At 46.1% G+C, this 27,785-nt stretch overlaps 1 protein-coding gene across 7 annotated transcripts in view; it reads left to right on the top strand.

Annotated features, from left to right (window-relative positions):
• dst (dystonin) overlaps window positions 1-27,365 on the top strand; it is a gene marked incomplete at its 5' end in the record, with an annotated part of 131,996 nt that extends 104,631 nt beyond the window's left edge. For all 7 annotated transcript variants that reach the window (XM_080849331.1, XM_080849332.1, XM_080849333.1 and 4 more), the window contains 32 exons: window positions 117-320; window positions 1,408-1,639; window positions 2,039-2,265; window positions 2,865-2,987; window positions 3,193-3,294; window positions 4,239-4,340; window positions 4,985-5,158; window positions 5,613-5,768; window positions 6,202-6,399; window positions 7,409-7,537; window positions 8,158-8,328; window positions 9,276-9,431; window positions 10,267-10,473; window positions 10,937-11,056; window positions 11,916-12,085; window positions 12,645-12,804; window positions 14,013-14,207; window positions 14,755-14,883; window positions 16,044-16,187; window positions 16,745-16,933; window positions 17,365-17,497; window positions 17,704-17,867; window positions 18,744-18,906; window positions 19,098-19,252; window positions 19,363-19,437; window positions 20,425-20,442; window positions 23,191-23,308; window positions 23,736-23,843; window positions 24,924-25,117; window positions 25,390-25,497; window positions 26,252-26,375; window positions 26,830-27,365. In XM_080849331.1, coding sequence (XP_080705457.1) covers window positions 117-320; window positions 1,408-1,639; window positions 2,039-2,265; window positions 2,865-2,987; window positions 3,193-3,294; window positions 4,239-4,340; window positions 4,985-5,158; window positions 5,613-5,768; window positions 6,202-6,399; window positions 7,409-7,537; window positions 8,158-8,328; window positions 9,276-9,431; window positions 10,267-10,473; window positions 10,937-11,056; window positions 11,916-12,085; window positions 12,645-12,804; window positions 14,013-14,207; window positions 14,755-14,883; window positions 16,044-16,187; window positions 16,745-16,933; window positions 17,365-17,497; window positions 17,704-17,867; window positions 18,744-18,906; window positions 19,098-19,252; window positions 19,363-19,437; window positions 20,425-20,442; window positions 23,191-23,308; window positions 23,736-23,843; window positions 24,924-25,117; window positions 25,390-25,497; window positions 26,252-26,375; window positions 26,830-27,092 — 4,911 coding nt within the window. In that variant the 3' untranslated portion in view covers window positions 27,093-27,365. The remainder of the gene's footprint in view (window positions 1-116; window positions 321-1,407; window positions 1,640-2,038; window positions 2,266-2,864; window positions 2,988-3,192; window positions 3,295-4,238; window positions 4,341-4,984; window positions 5,159-5,612; window positions 5,769-6,201; window positions 6,400-7,408; window positions 7,538-8,157; window positions 8,329-9,275; window positions 9,432-10,266; window positions 10,474-10,936; window positions 11,057-11,915; window positions 12,086-12,644; window positions 12,805-14,012; window positions 14,208-14,754; window positions 14,884-16,043; window positions 16,188-16,744; window positions 16,934-17,364; window positions 17,498-17,703; window positions 17,868-18,743; window positions 18,907-19,097; window positions 19,253-19,362; window positions 19,438-20,424; window positions 20,443-23,190; window positions 23,309-23,735; window positions 23,844-24,923; window positions 25,118-25,389; window positions 25,498-26,251; window positions 26,376-26,829) is intronic.
• Between the last annotated feature and the right edge of the window lie 420 nt (window positions 27,366-27,785).

The following is a 27,785-nucleotide window of genomic DNA, read 5'->3' on the forward strand; positions in this document are numbered from 1 at the left end:
GGGGGGGGGGGGGGGGGGAGGAAGCTAAATAGCCAATGGATGAGACGATGGTAATGTTAATGATAGTGGTAACGCTGATAGTGATGATGACAATGACCTACTCAACTCCTCCTCAGCAAATGCGTGAGCTGATCGCAGAGCACAAGCCACACATCGACAAGATGAACAAGACCGGCCCCCAGCTGCTGGAGCTGAGTCCAGTGGAGGGTGTACCAATCAGGGAGAAGTACACAGCCACCGACAAGCTGTACGCCCAGCTCAAGGCCGACGTCAAGCAGCGGGCAGGAGCTCTGGACGAGGCCATCTCCAAATCCACTCAGGTGCTGATACCTCTGCCAACCTATCCACTGTTATTCTCAGTCACATCCATTTTACTTTGGAGTTCATTATGGGACAGTTGTTTGAGTGATCCCTGCTGATCATGTATGTTCATTTATTTATTTTCTTTCATCATGTGTCTTTTATGAATGTTTTGTCCGTGTTCTGTGAATTTGTTTTGGATTAATGTCCACCAAAGACCAAACAGGTGAGACTGGGCATTCGGCTAGAGCTGAGTCTGTTTAGTCTTTAGTCTCTGGCATGTGGTGTGTTCATGGATTCTTATCATGTTTGGCTTTTCCTTCGAGTCCAAGTCATCTGAAAGGGCTGTGTGTTTTATCGTAGGACAGCGGAGTGAAGTTCAAAGTTTCCATTCAAGTTTTTCAGGGGTTGTTTGATGACCACCCAAAATAATGACAACACCTTGTGATAACTGCAGCCAAAGAAAAAGCCCTGATGGAGTGTCCTTATCATGGACCATTGAGTTTCAGACTCTAACTTGAGTGCAAAAAGGAAATATCTTTCATATCCTTTAAAAGGAGTGAAGAAAAACCATAGACTTCTGCAGCGCATGCCAGTTTTTGCTCCAAGTTATACTCGGATTCTGAAGGCCCGAAGGAACAGTGAAGTTTTATATTCTCGACTCACCAAAAATGTATTTGATATTTCATGTCCATATGACATGATTCATTTTATTTTATCGATGAGAAAAAAAAAACATAGTTGCTTCGCGACAAATTTATAGCCTTCCAGCTGTTTCAGTTAATCAACTGGTGTTCATGCACATGTGTTTGAATTAGTTGTGGAAAGTAGGTGACTGTTTTGAGTATATGCTTGCACCGTGTTTGATTTGCTGTCTTGTGTTTGTGAGAGGTTGAATTTTTTTTCTGAAAATGTAATGAAACAGAGCCGATGTGAACGAATGACAAACCTTAGCCTTGTAGAGACATGTTGCCTGATGACATATGCATTTTCAGTAAAAAACAAATGCATCCAAACATGCGAAACAGTGACTACATTGTCCGCCATCCACTGTCCTGGTGCTCGCCTGTACTGACCTGTCCCGTGTTATCCATGTTTGTCCCACAGTTCCACGACAAGATCGACCCCATGCTGGAGTCTCTCCAGCGGATCGCCGAGCGCCTCCGCCAGCCGCCCTCCATCTCCGTGGAGGTCGAGAAGATCCGCGAGCAGCTCGGCGAGAACAAGGCGGTGACGGTGGACCTGGAGAAGCTGCAGCCATCCTACGACACCCTGAAAGAGCGTGGTGAGGAGATGATTGCTCGCTCGGAGGGGGCTGACAAGGACATCTCTGCCAAAGGTACATGCCAAAGTTTTCATCGTACAGAATCTGTCACAGTGACTTATTGTGTGTGTATCCTGTTTGAGCAGCTTATAGAGAACACTTGTAGAAATGCCGGGGTTCTTGGCTCGGTTTGTAAAGGGAACTAGAGATCTGATGAAATGTATACTCCCGTCTGGACAAAAGCTTCCCTCAGTTGACCCCTAACAGTCTTAACTAGCCAGCTAGCGTCCATTCATATTACACTGTAAAGGTAATTTGGGTTTCTTTTATTCAGTGTCTTGACTCTTGCCTAATCACAGACCCAGATCAAATGAACTGTAATACAAGAAGAGCTGAAATGCTATTTCGCCTATTATGTGCTCCCAAAGTGGACTCGAAGTGACATGCTTGTGGTTTTGTGGTCGTTTTCTGAAGCGGTGCAAGACAAGTTGGACCAGATGGTGTTCCTTTGGAACGACATCCAAGCGCTGGTGGAGGAGAGGGAGGCCAAGCTCCTGGACGTGATGGACCTGGCCGAGAAGTTCTGGTGTGACCACTGCGCCCTGATCGTCACCATCAAGGACACCCAGGACCTGCTCAGAGAACAGGAGGAGCCCGGGGTGGACCCGTCCGTCGTCAAACAACAACATGAGTCCATGGAGGTGAGAAAGAGCCTATCCTCCGGAACAGTGGTACAGGAGGTAGAAAAGTATTTTAGTAATCAGAAGGTTACTTGTTCGATTCCCTGTCGAAGCGTCCTTGAGCAAGACACTGTACCCCTAATTGCTCCTGATGTGCAGTGTGCCATTAGTGTAAATGCAAAATACATCCCTGTAAGTCGCTTTGGATAAAAGCGTCTGCTAAATGACTAAATGTAAATGTCCTCACTGTTATCGTTTGGCCATAGATAATGTTGTATACTTTTTCTAGTTCATCTTTTGGTGGGAAGCGGTGGGACCTACCTTGCAGATGCTTAATTCAAACCATATGCCTGTTTTGTACGCTGTTGATATAATCAGTCTTGATTGACGTTGATGAAGTACACACTGATTAAGTTGAGAATTGATTAAATAGCTAATCCATTGTCTCTAGTCTCTAGTTAATACGTAGACATTGTCTGACCTTTAAGATATATAAAAGATCTAGACCTTAAGATATCTTAAGATATATACACATATAATTATGTGTTCACTGACGTAATTTCTTACCTTCATGGTATTGTGTTTGTTTTTGTGTGTGTGTGTGTGTTTGTACTCTGCAGGGTTTTAGAGAGGAAATCGACACACTCCAGGAAGAGCTTGATGTCGTTCAGAATCTTGGCGCAGAGCTTATGTCTGCTTGTGGGGAACCGGACAAGCCTGTGATAAAGAAGAGCATTGATGAGGTAGTGATCTAAGAAGGAAATTAGTTTGAAATAGAATCCAGATATTCTTATAATCATGTCATTATGTGGCTTGTCTGTTATTATGTTGTGTTTGAGATGTATTCACTGGCTACAACACCAGTATTCAGTCATATTTCATAGAAAGGTCTCTTGTCAATCAACACAATGATCAGTAAATCTTCTAATCAATGAGTGTTTCTGCTAGGTGAACTCTGCCTGGGAGAACCTGAATAAGATGTGGAAAGAGAGGGTGGAGCGGCTGGAGGAGGCCATGCAGGCCGCGGTGCAGTTCCAGGACGGGCTACAGGTATGGCCCGCCTCCAGACTCCCCCTAGTCATCCAGCACACGCACAGATCGCATTACCAGTCCTGACGAAAGGGTTTTTCCACCATTAGTGCTGCTCTCTCTCTGTGTGTGTGTGTGTGTGTGTGTGTGTGTGTGTCTCTATGTGTGTGTGTGTGTGTGTGTGTGTGTGTGTGTGTGTGTGTGTGCGTGTGTGTGTGTCTCTATGTGTGTGTGTGTGTGTGTGTGTGTGTGTGTGTGTGTGTGTGTGTGTGTGTGTGTGTGTGTGTGTGTGTGTGTGTGTGTGTGTGTGTGTGTGTGTGTGTGTGTGTGTGTGTGTGTGTGTGTGTGTGTGTGTGTGTGTGTGCGTGCGCGCGCGTGTGTGCGCCCCCAACTCATGGTGAGGAGAGTGATGTGACAGTGATGTTTATGTTCCACGATGTAATGCTGCCTTCTCTTAGTCAGAGTGTCCTGAATCAAGCTGCGTCACAGGAAAAGGGAAGGGGGCGCCTAATGTGTCTGCATTTTTATTCTGTGATCAAATTGAGGCCATGAGGACAGGATACATTAATGACTCTGTGTTACCATTAATCCCCCCACCCCCCCACTGTTTCACTGATGCCATCATTAATTTTATAATATGATAGACCGGTCGTCATAGCCTCACAATGAGCCTTTCGATCAAAGAGAAGGTGCAGCCTTTATGCCATATGCGTAGGAAAGGCTAGATGGGGATTTGTAAATACTGTAGGCCCCATTAACAGAACAGCAGAAGCAATTGGAGTGATTCAACAGTGTAAGGTGTGTCTCAGCACTGTGTCTACTCTATTGTTAGCCATGCAGGTTTTTACTGGGGTCATGGAGATCGGATGAGACGATAAAGCCTGTGTTTTCTTTTTCTTTTTCTCCTCTCCTCTCCTCTCCTCTCCTCTCCTCTCCCTTTCCATTCCTCTTGACCTCCTCCACAGGGCATGTTTGACTGGGTGGATATCCTGGAGAGCAAACTGGACTCCATGTCACCAGTGGGCACTGATCTGGAGACTGTGAAACAGCAGATTGATGAACTCAAGGTACAGTTTCATCACTCGTGTCCCGTGGTGTTTATTGAATGTATGAGAATCCTACAACAAACTGTCTTTGCACAGTACGTCATTGAAATAGTTATAAGTTCCAGTTTGACAGAGATAGCTCCTAGGATTGATCGAGTGAGCATTGATGAACAGGGCTGAGTGCCTTTGTTTGGTTAAGTAGAACTGTTTGCAGTTGAAATAACAGGTGTGTTTATGTAAGGGATAATCAATTCATGACCTCCACCTCACGAATATTACAGAGGTCTCGTAACCGAGCGGGTGTGTCAGAACCCTTTTGGAAAGCGATAAAAGGCGGATTCATTAATATGTTGCCCTTTGATGTCCGGAGAGGGAAGGTTATTGTGCGCTGCTTAAAAGGGCCTCTTTACAACAGTGGGCAGGTTGCACAAAATGCTTTGCAACCTGGTCATAGCCTTGTGGTCTGCAGTCATTATGCTGGCATGACAGTTGATCTGTGTATTTATATATGGGTGTGCCTCTGTGCTGTGTGTGTGTGTGTATGTGTGTGTGTCTGTGGGTGTGCTTTTGTCCTCTGACCGTATGCTCATGTATGCTGCTGTGTGCGTGTGGATGTGTGTGTGCGTGTGTGGATATGTGTGTGCGTGTGTGTGGACTTGTCACAGGAGTTTAAGTCGGAAGCGTACCAGCTCCAGATTGAGATGGAGCGGCTGAACCACCAGGCGGGGCTGCTTCTGAAGAAGGTGGTGGATGAGCTGGACCGCGTTGCCATCCAGGAGCCCATGGGTGAGCTGAAGATGCTCTGGGACAACCTGGACGAGAAGATCATCGGCCGCCAGGTCAGAATCCAGTCTTTTCTTACAAAGGCTCCCTAATTACAGTCATAAAGATTTCATTCTTTTTCAGTCATCACTATGCTTTATGGATTTTAAATTATATTTCTTTTATATATCAGTTTATAAAATGAAGGATTCATTCAAATGAAGTCTTTTATATGGAGTATCTCCTTGCTATTTTTGCTCTGTGCTTGTTCTTGACTAGAGCTGTGTATGCTTCAGTCTATGTGCAGCCTTTTGAGACTATACTCTATATTTATGCACTACATAAACAACAATCACAATCAGTTGTGAGCTTAGCTCTTAGAGCATGACTGTCAATTCCATAGGATTTACACTCATGCTGATAGAATACAAATGAACTATGCTGAATACTTGACATTATTAATACAGAGATAAATCAGACCACCCTAGTTCATTCCCATGATGAGTTTGTTTCTCTCTTACATGTTTGCAGCACAAACTGGAGGGGGCGCTGTTGGCACTGGGGCAGTTCCAGCACGCTCTGGACGAGCTGCTGGCCTGGATGACCCACACCGAGGGGCTGCTGAACGAGCAGCGGCAGGCCAGCGGAGCCCCCTTGGCCATCGAGATCGAGCTCGCTAAGCACCACGTAAGCAGCGGTGCCGCCATGCTTCATGGCCCCTCATCCATCGTTAGCAGCTTATCTGGCCTCATGTTTGTTTGGGCAATTATGTTGTTACTACTTGCAGACAGTTGGGTTTGGGTTCCGAGTGGTTGGCTGTAATTTAGCAAGCTAATAGCTCAGTCTCCCCAAGGGATGAATTGAGACCACTTATGTATGGCTTCTGTCATCATCGTTATAAATAGACCATGTTTAAGTATAAAGCACAGATAGCAATCTGACCAAAAAGGAGTCTTTGTGTATATACCACAATTTGAAAGCGACTGTATATACAGCAGCTAAACATGCAAAAATCCAGGAACTCATTTGAGGAACTCAGTTTATGTACAGCTAAAGTCACGGATGGCGTAGTTTCTGCTCATATTGATTCCTTTGTCACCTTTGTCACCTTTTACCCCAGGTGCTTCAGAATGACGTCTTGGCCCACCAGAGCACGGTGGAGGCTGTCGACAAGGCCGGCAACGACCTGCTGGAATGCAGTGCCGGCGAGGAAGCCTGCGGATTGCAGAGCAAACTGGACAACCTCAAACAGCGCTGGAAGAACATTCTGGAACAGACAGACCAGAGGAGGAAGCTCCTGGACAGTGCCTTACTTCAGGTCGGTGAACTTCCCATGAGCCCACAGGCATTCATCCTCAATCCCCACATGCAAACACACACACACACACACACACACACACACACACACACACACACACACACACACACACACACACACACACATACACACACACACATACACACAAACTGCTGGCAAACCCTGAAGGAATCTGACAGGATAGCTTTTACTTACACACACCGAGCTGTGATTGATGCCATTCACCACAGGAGTGAAAGAATTTAGGTCTCTCAGAATGATGAAGAAGGGTAAAGGAGTAGGTTTACCTCAAGCTATTTTTTCCCCTCGCTACCCTAATGCCTTGTGCCAACTGTTGATTCACTACCTTGACAAAGAATGGAATTCTTTTGATATAAACCTGATGAGAGATATTAGCTGCTAGCGTGTCTAGTAGACACTTTCTTTTATTTGAAAACCCTTAAAAGGGGATTGTTGTCAAGAATGTGGCTCTATTATTTTTCACTGCCAGAAAAACAAGACTGTTTGACAGAATCTGACAGTCCAATTCGAAGCTTAAAATCCTTGGAGGGATATTGATGTATACGGCAAGTTTGCCAAAAATGATAATTACTGAGTAGTCATGATTTACAAAAGTTTAAAAAGATCTTGAAGTCCTGAAGTACATTGAACAGAGAAGGCTGCAAGTCAAATAGTTTTTCAATGAAGCCAGATCTAAAGATAGATACAACCCAGGTGAAAATAGAACAGTGTCACGCACTCTACCACATAACATTTACAATTTGAGCCCATTTTCTGATTGAAAACAGGGTCAGAAAGACCCTATTGTTTACTGTTACACCACTCAGACATATCCCACCTTTTTAGGCCCTAGCGTCTCCCTGCAGAGCCAACACCTCAAACATACATCATTTTTTTAAGAGCGGAGCCTTTTCATCATCCCCCATGACTTCACAATGAGTCGCTGAAGCCCATTGTTGTGACTCACACCCCCCCCACCCCCTCTTCCTCCCCCCACTCTGTGCTGCAGGCCCAGGGTTTCCATGGAGAGATTGAAGACATGCAGCAGTGGCTGAAAGACACAGAACGTCAGCTGTTAGCATCAAAGGCGGTGGGAGGCTTACCAGACACGGCGCGGGAGCAGCTTAACGCCCATCTGGTACGGGTTTTAAGAATATGAAAGACGCCATGCAGATGGCAGGCATGCAGGCCCTGAAGCACGGCGGCTCCATGTTTGTGTTTGTGTTTATGTTTATGAGAATTCACTGACCTCACAAACAAAGCATGTCCTGTTAATGACTTTGTTAGGAGTGAAAATGTTATGGTTCATTAGAGCTAAACTCTGTAGTAAATTGTCCTGGCATGCTACTGTATCCCCCCCCCCCTTCCCTCTCTACCCTATAGCCTCAGTAATATAATACAGTCATGGTTAGAGATTTAACACCAATTATGGACAGAGAAAGTGCAGCAGCTATCACAGAATATGAGATTTCACAGTCCCAGTATATATATGTGGGTGGACAAGCCTGACTGCGTTGGTCCCAAGAACACGTCCCATCTTGAAGCGCAATGAATCAAAGTTTTCCCTCAGTGCAGAAATAATTTATGTTAGTGCTGATATCACTATTTACATTGTAGCATCATACTTGGATGCCATTTTTGTCCAACTTCCAGAACCCAGTGCTTTTGTCATGTTTACAAACACTAATTTGATTGAGATAAAAGTGGTCGGTTTACACAAAAGCCTAATTAGGATTTGCCTTATCGTCGTCTTCATAGGAGCTGTGCAGTACTTTCGAGGCCAAGGAGGAAGTCTATCAGCAGCTCATGCTGAAAGGCAAACAGCTGGTTGCCATGGCAACCGGGGGCCAGGACAGCAACACGGAGCAGGACCTCCACAACCTGCAGGGGAAATGGGAGTCTGTGCAGGCCAAAGTGGCAGAGAGAAAGGTAAGGAATGGCTGAAGGACATGTGTGTCTCAGAGGGGAAAAAGTGACTTTCCCCTTAACCCCCACATCCCCCCGGCTATTACATCTATGCAGCCTGTCTCCTTTGAGCTGCCAGTGAGGTTTGTAAGGTGGTGATGTCACTGAGAGTGTGGTCACCCAGGGGATTAGTGTTCAGTAGAGGGCCAGGACTGGGGGTGGACTAGGGGTGGGGTGGAGGCAGGGCGTGCGGGGCGGTGAATCAGTGGATTCCCAAATATCCCCCCTGAAGTGTGCCGCATCAGCCGGGCTAGAGGGAGAACTTGACGCTGCTCATAAAGGAAAACATGTACTTACCGAGGTTCGGGACTTGTTCCAAACCTAATCCCGGAGTCCGCTAAATACATGAGCAAAGTGCTTATGTTGGATTGCGTCCTATGCAGGGACTTCAGTTAAAAATGATGGGATTACTGATCATCCCTTTTTTGGTTCGCGCTCCAAAGCAGACCCACGATGTTTACCCCAACCACGGTCCGTGAAACGAGAACGAGTTACAGTTTAGCATATTGAATCAAAGCATCGTGATCCAATTATGGCAGCTACACAGGATATGCCCTAGCTGCGCATCCCCTTTTCCGTCCACGGATGAGTTGTCCTGGATGGAGCAGATGAGTCGCTCCCTGCCAGAGCCACAGGTCAGGAGACGGGCAGGCGGATACGTTAATATTAGCGTGTGGCAGCCGGCCTTATGAGACGATGATGGCTCTCTCTGTCTCTCGCTCTCTTTCTCTCCTTCTGTCTCTCACGCTCTCTCTCCCTCTCCCTCTCCCTCTCTCTCTCTTCCTCTCTCTTTCTCTCTCTCTCTCCCTCTCCCTCTCCCTCTCCCTCCCTCTCCCTCTCTCTCTCCCTCTCTCTCTCTCTCTTCCTCTCCTTCTGTCTCTCACGCTCTCTCTCTCTTTGCTTCATTGCAGGTGAAACTGGAGGAGGCTCTGGCCATGGCCACGGACTTCCATAACTCACTGCAGGACTTCATCAACTGGCTGACGCAGGCGGAGCAGACCCTCACTATGGCCTCTCCCGCCTCCCTCATCCTAGAGACCATCATGTTTCAGATCGATGAGCATAAGGTATAAAGCTTTAGTCCCTCAAATGCACATACATCATATATACGACTAGAGTTACGAAGGAGAAATAGACACTTAAAAGACATATAGGAACCATACAACTCAAATTCAATTCAATTCAATCTTATTTATATAGCGCCGTAACAATATAATTGACTCATGGCGCTTTACAAAGCCCAGAGCCAAAACCATACAACTCCAGTGTTAACCATAAGATCCTTTAAACCCTGTAGGGTTGGACTCATGTGTTTCCTTTAGCTAACAACAGACCCATTTGATTGAGTTTGATTTTATTATGTAGGATCATTTGTTTCCCACCCTGCAACTGTTAAGGACCTCATCATGTTCCAGAAGCATTTAGTATTGAATTAGGTTTTCCATACCTGACGTAGAGCACTATTTGCGCTGTCCGTCTCTGGAACATCAATTGCCCCAAAGGGCCGCCCTTTCTTAATTCGTTGTGTATATTCAGGGAAGATAAATTCATGCCTTAGTGTGTTAGCTCAGCTGCTGAATAACTAAGCGCATTGACACACTGGACCACCAGTAAACTTACACCTGCACTTTATATACTTATCATATCTCACTTCTACCTCAATTCTGTTTATATCACAATTCTGTGTCATATTCGAACTCTTACTGTACATATCATATTTATTCACTTATTCCACTTCACTTTTGCACATACTCTGCACTTTTATTGCTATTTTGCACTTCTGGTTGGATGCTAAACTGCATTTCGTTGGCTCAGTACTCGTACTCTGTGCAATGACAATAAAGTTGAATCTAATCTAATCTAATCTAATCTAATGTAAACATTCCATGTACCTTTCCTCAGGTGTTTGTGACTGAGGTGAACTCCCACCGCGAGCAGATCATCGAGTTGGACAAGACGGGCACCCACCTGAAGTACTTCAGCCAGAAACAGGACGTGGTGCTGATCAAGAACCTGCTGCAGAGCGTCCAGAGCCGTTGGGAGAAGGTGGTGCAGCGCTCGGTGGAGCGCGGACGCCTGCTGGACGACGCCAGGAAACGCGCCAAGCAGGTAGAGTGGAAGGTTCGGCGGTAGAGCCGCACCTGTGGCAGAGTAGAGGGCATTTGGGGGGCGGTGGGCATTTTTTAGAGGCTTGAGGGCACGTCGTGTAGGGCTGACATGTTTGTTCTAGTTGCCGTCAATCTAGAAGTCTTGTCATATGGAGGGTGGAGAGATTGTGTTCCTTCTCTGGCCACAGGGTTTTGTGTTACACCCAGTTCATTGCCAGTGAAAACCTGAAGTCTTTTTTTCTCAGCTCTGATTTGTTGAGTAGAGTGACAAGGTTTTTGCCAAAGGCATTTCATCAAAATCATGGAGGTTCGTTTTTTGAGGGTTGTTATTTATTTATTTATTTTTAAGGAAAGAAAAGAAGCTTTCAGAGAGTTCAGCACATGCCATAAAGAGACCAGAATACCATGTAACGCAGCAGTATAATAAATAACACTGACAGTCTCATTTCCTTTTTCCCTTCTAGTTCCATGAAAACTGGAACAAACTGACCGAGTGGCTGGATGAGTCGGAGAAGGCCCTGGACTCGGAACTGGAGATCGCCAACGACCCAGACAAGATCAAGACACAGTTGAGCCAACACAAGGTGACCCAAGCCACCCAACTAGATCTGGGTCCTCGCTCTCCCCCCAACCCCCACCCCCCACACACACACACACACACACACACACACACATACACACATACACACATACACACACACACACACACACACACACACACACACACACACACACACACACACACACACACACACAACATTCCCAACCAAAGCGATAAATAAAATCCAGACTCCTGAGGTCCTGATGAAAGCTGGCCCACGCGGAAGACTCAGCAGCTCTTAGTGACCACGTGAGAGACAGCTGCAGAGGCGAGATCATTTGTCAGACCCGTGAATCACCACCACAGCTGCTGTCAGAGAGCATACCATTTGGGGTTTATTCGCCTGCATTTGATTTATAAAGCAGGTGCCGCCGGTTCTATTCCTCCTCCGCTGGGACTGCTGCTATGGTCTGAGTGCTTTGTTCAGTGTAGTGCTCTTTGGGACAGTGACTGGGTTTTCCTAATGATGTATCAGCACTTGGCGAGGCGCTTTCCCCTAATCCCGTCGTAAGCCTCCGCATGTATAGAATGAGTAATGGATGGTTCCGATTTCGGATAGCTCTAATCCAAGCAGATTAGAGATGATGGTGAAATGCTATACCCCCCACGGTTTCACTTACGACCCCATAAGACAAATCTCTTCAACTCGCCCCCATTTTTGTCCGGTGGAATGTTCGCCGCCGACACACAAAGGAATAGAGGTATTCCAGACATCGAAATGAATCCAAGTGGAGCAGGAAATCGACACGAACTTTGACTTTTTCAATTTGCAGTGACTGTCTTTTCCGCGGCCATGTTTCCACGTGAATAACGATCGTGTTTCTTTACACACTGTCCTGCAGGAGTTCCAGAAGGCCGTGGGCAGCAAGCACTCTGTGTACGACACCACGGTCCGCACGGGCCGCGCCCTTAAGGACAAGACGTCCCTTCAGGACGACAACACAAAGCTCGATGACATGCTGAGCGAGCTCAGAGACAAATGGGACACCGTGTGCGGCAAGTCCGTAGAGAGGTGAGGAGATGTTTATCCCAATGTACAGTATATCCCGACGTATATCCCAGTGCATATTAACAATCCCGATTAGTGACTGATGTTGGAGGGGGATTGGACTACTTTCCATGCGTCTGATCCTGGCCAGATCGGTTCCCTATGGAGCTCTTTTAATGTCTCACTTTGTATTATTTACCTCCAAGAAAATAACCCCCACAAATGTCCTTACAGCCATAATAAAATCAGATTGCACAGTTGTGCTCTAGCTTTCTCTGGTGATTTAGCATTGTTTACCAAACCATATTGAGCATACGAGTGACCCACATTGCTACATGACCTCACAGTCAGAGAGCTGATCTGCAACATGTTTCAGGCTCCTCTCATTACCACCCCCTAACCTCATTCACCACAGGCTGTGAGGTAAATCTGATCCCAGATTATCAAATCTAATACGAATGTCTTTTCTCTTGAGATAAGATTCAAGATGGCGCAACAACATAGAATACTAGAATACGTCCTCTCAAATGTCATTACTGTGGGTGCCTGTGGGGTTAATAGTGTGTTCCCTTTTTTTGTGTAGACAAAACAAGCTGGAAGAGGCGCTGCTGTTCTCTGGCCAGTTCAAAGATGCCCTGCAGGCTCTGATAGACTGGCTCTACAAAGTGGAGCCTCTGCTCGCCGAGGACCAGCCAGTGCATGGAGACATCGACCTGGTCCTGAACCTCATTGACAGCCACAAGGTACAGTAGGCCACGGGCCAGGCACACAGCATCTGTCATCGCATTTGTTTGCAGTGACGGATGGCTTGACTCGGCAGCTCTGGTCTCTGTGGTCCAGATAGACACAACACAGAGACCACAGCTGACTGTCCTGATGCTGCTCACCACCCTTGAGAATGCTGTTGATGTTGATGTGATTTCCTGTGCAAACAATCATCAGATACTGGCTATTTAAAGCTGCACCATGTGCATGTCCCAGATAACCACTGTACAAAGCAGACAGGATATAGGATGGCCAGACAGGATGGACAGGTAACAGCTGTCTGCGGCCCGCCTCCGGCCCAGTTCAGGCCCGGCCCCGTCAGATCAGGCTCAGGCCTGCACCAGTCAGCTACCCTCAGGGAATAAGCCCCCCCCCCACCCCCCCTACTAGCTCTGTCAAACAGGCCCATTGGGCTTGCCTAGTGATTTACTTTCATTGTGTTCTTCCATACATGTCCTTTGTCCAAGGAGAAAAATAGTGAGTTTTTAAAAGGGTCTTTCAGATTGGTCATTTGTTCCCCTCCGGCTGTTTGGTAGCTAGCGGATAGTGTGACAAACATGCTGGTTTCCATTAGAGGGGAAAAGGAGAGGTGTTTGTAGCACTGGCAGGATGTCTTAGTCACCGTCCCGAAACCAGACCGCACTTTAGTCACTCTGTACTCGAGCCTCGCTGAGCTGTGAGGATGACTTCATGGGGGATCGTAACTCCTAGAGGGGGGGCGGGGGGGGGGGTTGGCTCTGAGCTCTGAGCTGGAGGTTCAAGTTGGGGGAAGCACGTTCCAGCCCATCTGAGCTTATTAACGCAAATTCTTTATGATCAGTGTTGATATAAGCCATTTTTCTACTCTGGGACAGAGCTTATTCTTTGGTACTGAAACTAACTGCGTGTGATTCTTGGAGAGCTCTCTTGCCGTGTTGTCATTTGATTAACTACACAACTTCAGTTATGACATCAATTGTCGGCAGTTCTTTACTAAGAATTATCTGGCCTGCAGCCTCGGTGGCTATGGCCGAACACCACCCGTGGGATTATCCCTTACCTACCCCACTCCCACTCGTGCTATATTGCTTGAGTCAAAAACTGTTCAGGGCTATAACACGGATGCCAGAGAGGGAATGTGAGTGTGAATACTCGTGAGTACTCGTGTGAATGTTTGTGATATCATGTGTTTCTACATGTGATGCAGGTCTTCCAGAAGGAGCTGGGCAAGAGGACGGGCAGTGTGCAGGCCCTGAAGCGCTCTGCCCGTGACCTCATGGAGAGCAGCACCGAAGACTCTTCCTGGGTCAAAGCTCAAATGCAGGATCTGGGCACACGCTGGGAGACCGTGTGTGCCCTCTCCGTGTCCAAGCAAACCCGGCTGGAGCAGTCTCTGTGCCAGGTTAGACCATCCTCTACCCTTCAACATCCAAACCAATTACAGTCAGATGGGTCAACAGAACACTGTATTGTGCAGCATCATAATTTATATACACACATAAGCATTTCAGCTGGTGTGTGTGTGTGTGTGTGTGTGTGTGTGTGTGTGTGTGTGTGTGTGTCTCTGTGTGTGTGTGTCTCTGTGTGTGTGTGTCTCTGTGTGTGTGTGTGTCTCTGTGTGTGTGTGTGTGTGTGTATGTGTGTCTCTGTGTGTGTGTGTATGTGTGTGTATGTGTGTCTCTCTCTGTGTGTGTGTGTGTGTGTGTGTGTGTGTGTGTGCTCGCTCGTTGTACAGTAGTACTCCTCCCATTCATTGTTGTCTTTGATTTGTTCACTAATTTGTACACTAAAAAGCGTGCCAAGATAATTCCTCTTTTCTGCAGACGTCCACCCTCATTTAACTCAAACATATTTCATGCGCTATGATTTAGCACTCCACACATCCAGTGTTCCCTCAGGCGGACTCCATCATTGTCCCTCTGTGTGTGTGTGTGTGTGATTCCCCCCAGGCCGAGGAATTCCATTCCAGCGTCCACATCCTGCTGGAGTGGCTGGCCGAAGCCGAGCAGAGTCTGCGTTTCCATGGCAGCTTGCCTGACGACGAGGAGGCTCTGCGGGCTCTCATCGAGCAGCACAAGGCAAGTCCAGTCGTCCATGACTCCATGGCTAGAAACTAAATAGACTGGAGACTGGAGGGGTTTAGGGGGGAATACTATAGTCGCCAATGCCAGAAGAAGATTCCAGAAAAGTGGAGCCCACAGAGAGTGGAGGCAATAGTGTGAGGTGTAACCTCAGTGAACTCCGTGGACAGCATCAGGGGTTGTGAAGCCAACAGTGTGACGGTGTGACCTCAGTGAACTTAGCAGTCAGCATCAGGGGTTGTGAAGCCAACAGTGTGAGGGTGTGACCTCAGTGAACTTAGCGGACAGCATCAGGGGGTTGTGAAGCCAACAGTGTGTTACCTCAGTGAACCTAGCGGACAGCATCAGGGGTTGTGAAGCCAAGCTGATCACAGGCTTACTTCATGATGACACACACTGGGTTGTCAGCGCTGCAGCTAACTGATGACGTGGTGTTCACTTCTACAGCTTGCACTTTCTATCAAACTAGCCGAGACTTCCTGTGGGGAGATTCAACTGTTACAAAATGTAGTCTGTCACATGCAATCGGGATTGCACATTTCACCTTATGGTTGGCCGGCGGAGTTGACTCATATGATGTTAAAGTGATGTTCGGGTTTAATTTATCTAGTACTGTATATCAGTGTCCAATATCTCATCGTGCAATCCTTTTCCTTTACATAAATAGCAGCATAAGAATATGTGTGTATGGTTTCCCCTGGGTCTCATTGTTTTGAGATTAAATCCATGTAGAATGAATTGCGGATATTCTGACAGCCTTCTGAAAGCCTCCTCTCGCTCCCTCACTCTCTCGCTCACTCTCTCATTCTCTCTCTCTCTCTCTCTCCTGTCTGCCAGTGGAGTTGAAATGCCATACATGGCTCTCCGAGGCTTATTAACTATTGCCTGCCAAAAACAGGACCCAGAGATATTACATTCCACAAAGCACGAGCTCATATTTGAATCTAAAACAGTCGGCCTCGGCTTTCCACATACTAGTCATTGCACACTATATGTTTTTTCTCTGTGTCAGTAATTGACCCGGACAGAAGTAAAGCTCGCTGGCTGATGAGTGTAGACCCCCCCCCCCCCCCACCCCCCCCCCACCCCTCCTTCTCTCAGCCACACATACTGCCAGAGAACTAATGGAAACCATTCTCTCCCCCTTTTTCCTGCAGGAGTTCATGAAGAACCTGGAGGAGAAGCGGGTCGCCTTGAACAAAGCAACAAGCATGGGGGAGGCCATCTTGTCCATCTGCCATCCAGACTCCATCACCACCATCAAACACTGGAACACCATCATTAAAGCCCGATTCGAAGAGGTCAGTGCACGCTCGTGCTCACGCTGCTGTCTGCTGGGCATATGGTTTCCAGTGCGCCACACCTGTAGCAGTCAGACCAGTTCGCGGAAATACGCTTAGCCATAGCTTACAGGAACTCTGCTCCACTTTTGAGTCATGTTCAAAAATATCATGTGTGAGAGAAGAAAAAAATCATTTATTTGTGATGCCACTTTTAAGCTATTTACTAGTCACATGTAGAATTGTCACAAATGCCTTTTTTTATTATCTGAGCAGACGGATTAGTGTCACTCTGTAGACATGGACTTAAAAAAAGTGCAAGTGTTTATCTGTCGAGCCTGATGCACCTGGCTGATCACCTACAGTAGACTACGATGAGATCCCTGCGAAAAAAAAGTCTGTTCAAGCATTTTGAATTCAGCCAACTGAGCATTCTTTGAATGCAAAACGCTCTGTGATGGTTGACTGGATGGTTGACAGTGCGATTGCATCCCTTCAGCCTGCTTTCAGTGACCTGGGCTTGGTAAGAGATACAAAGTCAGGGTTGACCTGTTTTGGTTCTCGTTCTTGTGTCCCAGGTACAGGCCTGGGCACGGCAGCACCAGCAGAGGCTGGCAGCCGCCCTCAGCGAGCTGCAAACCACCCAGGAGCTGGTGGAGAACCTGCTGGGCTGGCTCCAGTGGGCAGAGACCACGCTCAACACCAAGGACAAGGAACCCATGCCCCAGGAACTCGACGAGGTCAAAGGGCTCATCGCCGAACACCAGGTACAGTGGGGAGGCCACAGAGAGAACCACATCAGTTGGTGCTCAGGTGTTGTGGAAGCTGCAGAGCATGCTGGGTAGTGTAGTTCTTCACACATCTTACACTGGAGCTGATTCTGAGGACTCTAAATTGAAGCTGGGTGTAGTGCTTCAAACATCTTAGACTGGAGCTGATTCTGGGTACTCTGATAGATGCAGAGTGTAGTTCTTCACGCATCTTATAGTGGAGCTGATTCTGGGTACTCTGATAGATGCAGAGTGTAGTTCTTCACGCATCTTATAGCGGAGCTAATTCTGGGGACTCTGATAGATCAGAGATCATCCCTGAGGTCATCCATGAGCACACATCTGAGATCTGACCGTGTCAGTCGCAAAATGCAAGGTTGTAGTCATGAGATCCCGTGAATTTAACTCCAGTGTTGCCTCATGTTTAGGCCTTCATGGAGGAAATGACCAGGAAACAACCTGATGTGGATAAAGTCACCAAAACCCACAAGAGGAAGCCAACAGCAGAGGCCCCTGTACAGTCCCACATACCTGTCCTGGAGAAAGGGCGCACTCCAGGAAGTAAGTTTCACTCTACGTACTATCCAGATACTTCTGCATCTGCATTTCATCCATAATGCCTGCAGCGTGTATCAGGGATATCTTTACCTATCCACATTAACTATGTTTCAGGGAGAAAGTCTTCAGGCGGTTTCATTGGTGCTGTTGGCACTGATAGTCGTGTGTGATAGGGATATGATGTTTATTGTTTGTTGTTTTTGTTCTAGGGAAACGCTCGCCCACCCAAAGCATGTACACTGCGGCAGCCCAGACCCAGGTGGAGACCAAGAACCCGCGGGTCAACCTGCTGGTCAGCAAGTGGCAGCAGGTGTGGCTCCTGGCTCTGGACAGGAGGAGGAAACTCAACGATGCTCTGGACAGGCTGGAGGAGGTCAGTTACCCTCATTCCCCCTCTCTCTCTCTCTCTCTCTCTCTCTCTCTCTCTCTCTCTCTCTCTCTCTCTCCCCTCTCCCTCTCTCTCTCGCTCTGGACAGGCTGGAGGAGGTCAGTTACCCTCATTCCCTCTCTCCCTCTCTCTCTCTCTCTCTCTCCCCCCCTCTCTCTCTCCCCTCTCCCTCTCCCTCTCTCTCCCCTCTCCCTCTCTCTCTCTCTCTCTCTCTCTCTCTCTCTCCCCTCTCCCTCTCCCCTCTCCCCTCTCCCTCTCTCTCTCTCTCTCTCTCCCTCTCTCTCTCTCCCTCTCTCTCCCTCTCTCTCTCTCTCTCCCCCCCTCTCTCTCTCCCCTCTCCCTCTCCCCTCTCCCCTCTCCCCTCTCCCTCTCTCTCTCTCTCTCTCTCTCTCTCTCTCTCCCCTCTCCCTCTCCCTCTCTCTCCCCTCTCCCTCTCTCTCTCTCTCTCTCTCTCTCTCTCTCTCTCTCGCTCTGGACAGGCTGGAGGAGGTCAGTAACCCTCATTCACTGGACCTTTTAATCCAAAACAACTGTTTGTATACATTTGTTAAGGATGTGTGATCCCTGAGTTTTAAAACTGTAAGAGACCAGAGACCAGTATCTACACACTAAGAGACCAGTATCTTCACACTGAGAGACCAGTATGTTCACACTAAGAGACCAGAGACCAGTTTTAACTCTAAGGCTAAGTGTTACCTAGGCGTTGTTTGGCCCTTGAGAACACTGTATTTTCTATATTTGCACGCACTTTATGTTCTTCTTAACGACTATGGCAGTGTGTAAGGGATGAGTAGTCATGAGTAAGATCTTTGTAATGGACAGACTATAAACCTGGCTATTTCTCTCCTGGTTTTGATTCAGCTGAAGGAATTTGCCAACTTTGACTTTGATGTGTGGCGGAAACGCTACATGAGGTGGATGAACCACAAGAAGTCGCGCGTGATGGATTTCTTCCGCCGCATCGACAAAGACCAGGACGGCAAAGTCACCCGCCAGGAGTTCATCGAGGGCATCCTCTCCTCCAGTAAGTTTGTGATGTCGAAACCCTTACTGCACTCAATTGAAGATGAACTGAAAGTTTTTTGTAAAAATGCTTACAGCAAAGCAGCTTTCAGTGAAAAACCCCTTGCTAGAGGTGTTGCCAGGAGATGTTAATCAAACGAGTGGATCTTTCTAAAGCCACTGAATGACTAAAACTGCTCTCTGATCTTTTAGAATTCCCAACCAGTCGCCTAGAGATGAGTGCAGTCGCCGACATCTTTGACCGGGACGGAGACGGCTATATCGACTACTACGAGTTTGTGGCTGCCCTTCATCCAAACAAGGAGGCCTACAAACCCCTCACAGATGCGGACAAAATAGAAGACGAAGTACGCTCAGATTTTCTTTCACAGCCATGTGGCAAAACAGAATGACTCATCATTACATGTTTCAAGTGCCTTTCTTATCCACTTTGATGTCTTCCATTTGACTTGTGCAGGTGACTCGTCAAGTGGCAAAATGCAAATGCCCTAAACGATTCCAAGTGGAGCAGATCGGCGCCAACAAGTACCGGGTACGTGTGTCTCGCTAAACACCTGTCATGACCTCACGGTTGGCGTAGCAACTCTGTTTAGATCTCGTAGCAACAATGCTTTCAACCTCGGCAACCCGAGTTCACCAGAATAGACACAAGTCTTTGCCAAGCAGCGCAGCCAACATGAGATCTCGCAGCTCACTTCTTTCGAAAGAGAAGTGCCATAGCCATGAGGGGGCGGACGCGGTGCTTGCCTCATTCACCGTGTCAGGGGCCAGCCAGCACAAATACACTAAGCAGTGTCTCACACCGACTCGTTACAGTGATGAAAAGAGGGTTTTTTTAAGCAAAAGCGGGAAGGCTAATCCTAAGTGCGGAAAATTGGCAGTTTTCCACTGACCCCTGTTAACCATCTCACGAACGGGACCTGTATGCCCCCCACACGTAAACCCTGCCAGAAAGAATGACTTCAGCACAACTGAATGTAGGCTTTGATTTTTTTTGTTTTTTTGTTTTACACTTTCAGAAATGGGATAGGGGTTGGGTTGTCAGAAGAAGAAGAAGAAGTAGAGGACCTTGTAAAGCTATTTAATTATGAAATCCGTCACCTTTAACCTAGTTATCTCAAAATGTTGCTGGCACTGTACATTTTATCTCAGAGAATTATAGAAAAGTGACTAGTAAGCTAGTTTGGGTTCATCCTCTATCCATCAGGCACATTTGTTGCTTCAGATAGAACAGAAACAATACCTAACATTTGGTGAACTCCAAAGAAAGACACAAAAACAAACACATTGAGCCCCTTAATGCTGTTGCCATACATACAATTGGATTTAGCAGTCATGATAAATGGGTTTACTGAATACAACGTCTAATTGTCGAATCATCTAATTGTTTAAAACCGGTTACCATGTATGTTGTTTTTCCCAGCCTATTGTTCATCATTTTAAAATGTCAAGTTTTAAAACTGTAACATACCAGATGACTTATTTTTATCTTTTTTTTTATTGTTCCCTTTCTCATCAGTTCTACCTTGGAAATCAGGTACATACACGCTCTCTATTGTGTGATGCTCCTCTGTGTGTCCTTTTGTTTGTTTGTTTCAACTTAATCCCTTTTTCAGACCTTGTAGTAGTTAACCCTGATCTTGAGCTCAGAAGCTGATAGGCAAGAGAAAATGTCTCCAGTAATACCAGGACAGGATCATTCAGCTCCCTGTAGACCCTTCCTGTAAGACCAGGGTCGTTGTGAATACTGTGAGAAAGCGCCGTGGGCAGGTTGTGAGACCACAGATGGGGTAATGTGTAATGGATGACTGTCTTACCCCCCTCCGGGTTACAGTCCTTTCTTTTCATGTCGTAAAGAAAGTCTTCACAAAGCAACCACATTAGTCACTATGCTGACATCCCCCTCAGTATTAAAGTATTACTGAATCTACTGTAGGCTAATGGAGGCCCTATGTAGCTGCAGCATACAACATTATAAGGACAGAAAGGAGATAGTGTATTCAATTCTTGGGAATGTAGTTAGGTAACTCTTCCCTGAAAAGCTTTGTCAAATGCAGTGGTCCAAGCGAATTGATCACGAGAAAGCATACAGTACATGCCTTTAGTACAGAAATGGCATATCTGCTCTGTGAGTTGCACAAAATCCTTAACGTCCCCCCTCCCTTATTATAGCAGAACCATATATAGGGGTACGGGCTCAGCTTCTGGGCACATTGCTCTGATTTATATGCTAACCCTTTAACTTCTAACCTAACTCTTCAGGGAATGATTGAACTAAGGCTTGTGCACCCCTCAACCCATCGCATTTCTCAGTTACCCCCCGCTTAAACCCGGCCAAAGGTTTCTGTTGAATGTGTTTATCTTCCTCCTTCAGTTCATTTTTGGCTGTGGCAGTGGGAGGGGCTTTTTTTTTGTGTCTGGCTGTAATTTAAACATATGAGTCACACTCTGAAGGTGTCATTAGTCACATGACTTCATGGGCTGTGGGATGTTCATTTTTTTTTGTCGATATAAAAAAATGTACAATTTGCTCATGCCTGTTTGAGTTTGTAAGGAAATCCATGTTTTTTGTTCTGTTTTTCCTTTTTTGTTTTTAAATCAAGCTTCTTTTTGTCATGTGCGTCAGTCTGTGTTCAGCTTGCTATTACACATCAACTGATACACTTCTTTTAACAGTTTGGTCTGGTTCAATGCTTACATGACACCTATACCGCCGATGAGACATTAACAAACAGGGACTATCAAAATCTAAACTCCCAACTGAACGTTGCGGTGTTGGAAAGCTGTATCCTGGTAAATGGTCATTCTTAAGCCATTTGTTGTGACATTTTTTTATCCTGATCATTCTTCAAAAATCATGTCTGTTTTTTTTTTTACTGTACCTGATCACCAAAATCACCAGTGGCATCGAATCATTAGATGGGATATCATTCAGAGCTATGTTTGAATGGATGAACTAAACTTAAAAAAAAAAAGAGCTAAATGCCAATTCAGAGAGCTTTCAGTTCTCTGGTCATCTTCTGAGTGTTACGGTGTGGTTGGCTCGAGAGTGGATACCAATCATCCCCCCTCCTCACATGCCCCCCCCCCCCCCCCCCTTCCTCTCCCTCACCCTTAGTGTGTGCAAATGGGGTGTAGCTGCATTGGCTTGCATCAGTGTCCACACATCCTTTCGTAAATATGGTGGCGTGCAATTGACCGTAGATCTAGAGGAGTGCAACTGTTTTTGTTTCCGTATTGTTGTTGGTTTGCGGCATTTCAACGTCTTGTCTGCTTTTCTTTCTGTTTTTATCAACCCTTTATTTGTTTTATTACAGTGAGCATGAGGCCTTAAGTGTTGTTTTGTGAACTTAGTACCACATGGCCATATCCAACTGGAAAGCCATACAGGCTCACACAATTATTGGACGCAAGCGTGACTGTTGACATTCCTCGTAGAGATAGCATTCAACCAGTGGTGTAGTGGTCCCTGGAGAAGTGGGTATACTCTTAATCTTTTTAAGCAGCCCATACAGCACAGGATAAACGGCCTGTTTTTGAGAATTGGGTATACTCAATGCTGACTGAAAAATAAGTGGGTATACTCCGTATACCTGCATATATCCTGAACTACACCACTGCATACAGCCTCTGTTTCTCTTGTGTTGGGCTAAGCTATGTTGCAGCACACTCTAGTGGCCTCACACAGGCTAATTAGAAGTACTCTAAAGAAACAGAATCACTTGTAGACATGAAACCTGTGCTTTTATTTGATCAGCACTCACAACTGATTAATCACAAACTTAATCTGTGCAGTTCATTGAAGTCACTTTTACTGTGCACCTAACAAAAATGAAGAAAAAAAACACTTGCTCACGTCACATGCTTCAACCAGTTGGATTGACCATTCACTTTGCTTGTGTTCATGGGAATGAGACATTCGCTGAATGCAGTTGCTCTGCCTTAGTCAATGGTCTTAGCTGAGCATCAGGAGGAGCAAACCAGAACATTTAAAACACTCAAAATCTATTTCATTCAAGTCAAAAGTGACAGTTGCTCACTGAAGCTGATTTAAAGAGACAAAACACATAACCAAAAAAAAGAAACATACCTCTGGACTCCCAGCAACACCTCCAGTTCTAAGAATTGGCCATTCAATTTCTGGTTGTGGTTTCTCTGGTTGCTCAGTTATGGCCTTGGGCTGTGTGCTGTGAATCTGATGTCCTCTTATCCCCTCGAATCCTCACCGTCTCTCTCTCTCTCTCTCCCCCCCTCACCTCACCTCGTCTCCGTTCCTTGCACCCAGTTTGGGGACTCCCAGCAGCTCCGGCTGGTCCGCATCCTCCGCAGCACTGTCATGGTCCGCGTGGGAGGCGGCTGGATGGCGCTGGACGAGTTTCTGGTCAAGAATGACCCCTGTCGAGGTACGAACCCTGTCAACAAATGTGTCTTTTCCCCTTTCAGGTTTTTGTCTTCTCTGAAGTGTTTCAGTGTTTCGTATTGTAAATATGAGTTTTCCTTCCCTTAACTTCTTCTCTTGTTAGATGTATAAGAGCTGCAAGCTTGTGCTCAGTCCTACAATACATCTCGATTAGAGCTAAAAGCTCCATTAGTGGAGTGTCTGATTCTCTGATTCTGCTGTCATAAAGTGTGCCTAGATGTCCTTCTCAGTGCGTCCAACAGGCTGTTTCTGAGTGCTTGTATTCTTGTACGACCCTGGATGGCTGTGTGTGTGTGTGTCTCTCTCTCTCTCTCTTTCTCTCTTTCTCTCTCTTGTTTTTTGCCGCTGTCTCCTGCTTAACATTTCCTACTGCCTCCTCTGTGACCTGAACCCTCTGTCATTTCTTCTAGTTCATCACCACGGGAGCAAAATGTTGCGCTCGGAATCAAACTCGTCAATTACTCAGTCTCCTATAGGTTGGCACCTCTCACAATTTCTCTCCTTGGTCAATCCCCCTGGTATGTGTGCAGCTGCATCCTTGTGTGCCTGTGCCTGTGCCTGTGGGTGTGTGTGTGCGTGTGTGAGTCCTCATCGGAGTGTCCATCCTGATCGGTACCCTCCTTACCAGACCTGTCACCCCCTCCTGTCATTTTGGCATTCTCACTTTTAGTGTCTGGTCTTCTTCTTTTGTTGGCATGCAGCTTTTCTGTTGGCATCACGTCTTCAGCTTCTCTTCCCATGTGCTGTGAGATGAGCTGTGGGTCGTTCTCTCTGGCTCTCTTGATCCCTGGAGCTAGAGCGCCCCTGCGTCTCTCTTACAGTGCAGTGAAGTGAAGTGAAGTGCTGCTTGACAATCATTCCAGATATCATTAGTTATAGTTTGACTAGAAAGTGAACTAGAGTCAAGGGATACTCTCAGTACCTACTCAGCCTACCTTACTCACCTTATCTGCACCCCTTTAGCTGAACTGAACGTATTGAATCAAGACCTTCACCGTAACACAGGCTTTAATCAGGTGCTTTCAGATCAGGGACAGATGGGGCACTTGTAGTGTAGCGTGGGTGGGTAGGTGCAGGATTTTACAACCCTTTCTCCTAAAATACCAATCGTCTTGTTTTTCCCTATTGCATCACAGTGTGACACTTCTGTCAAGATAAATGTTTTGAATCAGTCGTATTATTTATTAGGAACCTTTGAACCAGTGTTCGTAATTTCTGTTTGCCATCATGAAAGATTAAAGGCAACTGTAGCGGATCTTAGTTTACGCTGTGTGAAAGAATCGTAGGTTTGTAGATAGTTTGTGTGTGCGTTTTTAAACCAGCTGTGCACCACGGTGATGTGAAACATCTGCATGTCATTCCTGTGCACCAATCATCACAACAACACCCATCACTGTGTCTGGTTTGATGGTTTCATTTCAAGTACTTTTCTTTGAAAAGCTCATCGGTTTCATTTGCCTGAAATGAATTCATTTTTTCTCCATCACTGAAAATTAATTCCTTATATTTTCCTGGAACATTTAGTTATATTTCTTTCTGCGCTCCTCCTGCTCTGGTGCTCATTGTTCTGCATCTCCCCCCCCCCCCCCCCCCCATAGCAAAAGGCAGGACGAATGTGGAGCTTCGAGAGAAGTTCATTCTCCCAGAAGGCACCCATCAGGTGATGGCGAGCTTCCGCTACAGGGGTCGTAGGTCCCGTCCGTCATCGAGGGCTGCGTCCCCAAACCGGTCCAACTCCAGCCACAGCTGTGCTGCACACCCTACCAACCCACCACAGACCAGTACCCCTAAGGTGAGTGAGCGTGGCCTGTCTGTTACGCGGGCCAATGTCTGTTAGCATCTGTCTCCTCTGCCCATCACCTCCAAGTACATCATCACAGGAAAGCGTTTTTGTTTGTTATTTGTGCCATTGCTGTAGTTGTTGGTTGTTGTTGTTTTTTCTTCATGCCTTTTCATCAGTTTATGTTTTGGCCCCTTTTTTTGTGTTCCTTTGTCCCCCCCCCCCCAAAGTTGTCTTTGATCTCTCCATCCCTTTGTGTCATGATTTGCCATTGTTCCTCACAGACCCAACACATAACCCGCAATTATGATAAACCTTGGCTGACAAACAGCAAACCCTCCACCCCTCTTAAATCATCCGACTCCTTTGAAAGCCAGGGGTCGTCCTCAGAGGTATAGTGCATAAGCAAGCGTGGAAAAATCCTGATCTAACGGCGCCAAACTAACCACCGATTGCTCTCCAACTGAAATCAATACAGATCCCTCACTGCATAATACTTCATTGTTTATCAGCTAATATCGCGCATCAAACTGTTACGCCTTTTTTACTACCCTTTAAACCATGCAGTCCTAGACTGTTTTCTCTGATTTCAGTTGGGTATTGAGCTTCAGAATACCATGCACTAACTTGTGGTGGGTGTGTGCGTGTGCGTGTGCGTGTGCGTGTGCGTGTGTGTGTGTGTGTGTGTGTGTGTGTGTGTGTGTGTGTGTGTATGATAAAATCTCGATGGAAAACTAACATCCCTAACAACGCTGCTGTTCTCTTTCAGTGTTTCAATCTGCTTTTAAACAACTAGCACCTAGCGCACCTTTCTTTGCTAATGTGTTCTTTTACTAACAAATATTTTATCTTGTTCAATCACATCTCGACTTTGAGAAAATGATTCTTACAGCAATGGTTGCATGCAAAAAAGAAAAATAATTAATTACGATTAACATACTGTAATAAGCATTAAGCTATAATGTACATAATATCAGGTCATCTTGGCCTTGATCCTGAAGTGTTTGTTCCCGGTGGAACGAGAAATCTTCGTAATGGAACAGCCATGAAGGATGTCATTGTTGAGCCTGGACTCACTCGTATCTAACGAGCTTGTGTGTGCTTTCAGAAGTGCTCTTTTCAAACGTGTACTTATCACATTCGCAGGGTACTCCAATCCAGGGCAGCAAACTCCGACTCCCAGGGTATCTGTCAGGAAAGGGGTTCCAGTCTGGAGAGGAAGGCACCCTGATATCTGCTGCAGTACTTAAAGCAAGGGGTCAGGCAGTCGGTGAGTGTAGCTGGTGACCCTTAAAACATGGAAAATAAATAACAGAATCACACATTTCACTTTTTACTGACATTTGTAAAACAGTATTACTCTGTTGCTCATGTAAAACCAGATTAAGTAATGACAGAACAACACATGTACTACATGTTCAACTAGGCAATATGTAATGTGTAATGTAAAGTATTTCTGATGTTTTGGAGTGCTTTTTATCTTTGTCTTTTACTTCTTTGCAGTAAGTTATTTCACCTTGTGTCATATTAGGATTAACTCTCCTGGACGACACATACTTTGTGTGTTTTACTAGTTGTAAACACTTTTGTGCTTTGTCCAGTGAAACACTTTGGTATACTGTAATGTGTTTCTTATGTTTTTATATTGCTGTATAACTTTGCCTGCTGTATAACTTTGTTCACAGTATGTTTTTTGCTTTTTCTCTTGTGTCTTCTCTCCTCAGATTCCAAAAAGGGTTTCAGCCGACCCGGAAGTAAAGCGGGCAGCCGCGGGAGCAGCCGACGAGGAAGCGACGCGTCTGACTTCGACATCTCCGACATCCAGTCGGTGTGCTCCGACGCGTCAGAGTCTGCACCCGACTCCAGCCGGCAGGCCACGCCTCGGTCAGCCCCACGAGTGCACGGGGGCAAGGCCTCCAAAATCCCCACGCCCCAACGGAGGTCCACGCCCACCCAGAGCAGACTGGCCAAGACCTCCAAGAGATAGTCAGGAGCCGAGCGCCCCTGACTAGCACTCAGCACAGACACACAGACTGGAGACACACAGACTGACACTAAAAAAAAGAAAAGAACTCTGTACTAGTTAGTAACTTAAGAAGTGTACCAAGATGTAAAATATTCCATGTGAGAAAAAGAATGTGGTTTCATGTCGAGTGTGAATGGAATGCCTATGGCCTTGTGTATTTGTCTGTATTTTATTTCATGTGAATAATGTCCTGTCATAATATTGTTATTATCATGTTAATTGTTATTAATTTAATGAATGCCTTTCCTGTTAAGGTGGGCAAAAAAAAAAAAACGAACAAAAAACTGTACATTGTGAGTTAAACTAACGATTTTACATGAGTTGTGCTCTGAAAGAGATGCTGAATGTACTGTAATTTTTTTTCAAGCTGACACGCGCGGGACAGACAGTGCGTCACTGTACTCTGCTGAGGCAACACTATTATTTATTCATCTATTTAAAAGTGCAATGAAGTGTTGCTAATACACATATAAAAGGGCAATACCTAATATACTGTACAAACAAATCATAACCACAGCAAATACATTCTGAAAACTTAAAAAAAAACTGTGCAAGCTACTAAACACAGCAGTAACCCTGAACTTATGGCCTTGACTCTGTCATACTCACTCTGTGCACCTGCAGTTAACATTTTGTTTTGATTAACTTACAGTG

The sequence above is a fragment of the Sprattus sprattus genome (genome assembly GCF_963457725.1).
Source record: "Sprattus sprattus genome assembly, chromosome: 12".
Lineage (NCBI taxonomy): Eukaryota > Metazoa > Chordata > Actinopteri > Clupeiformes > Clupeidae > Sprattus > Sprattus sprattus.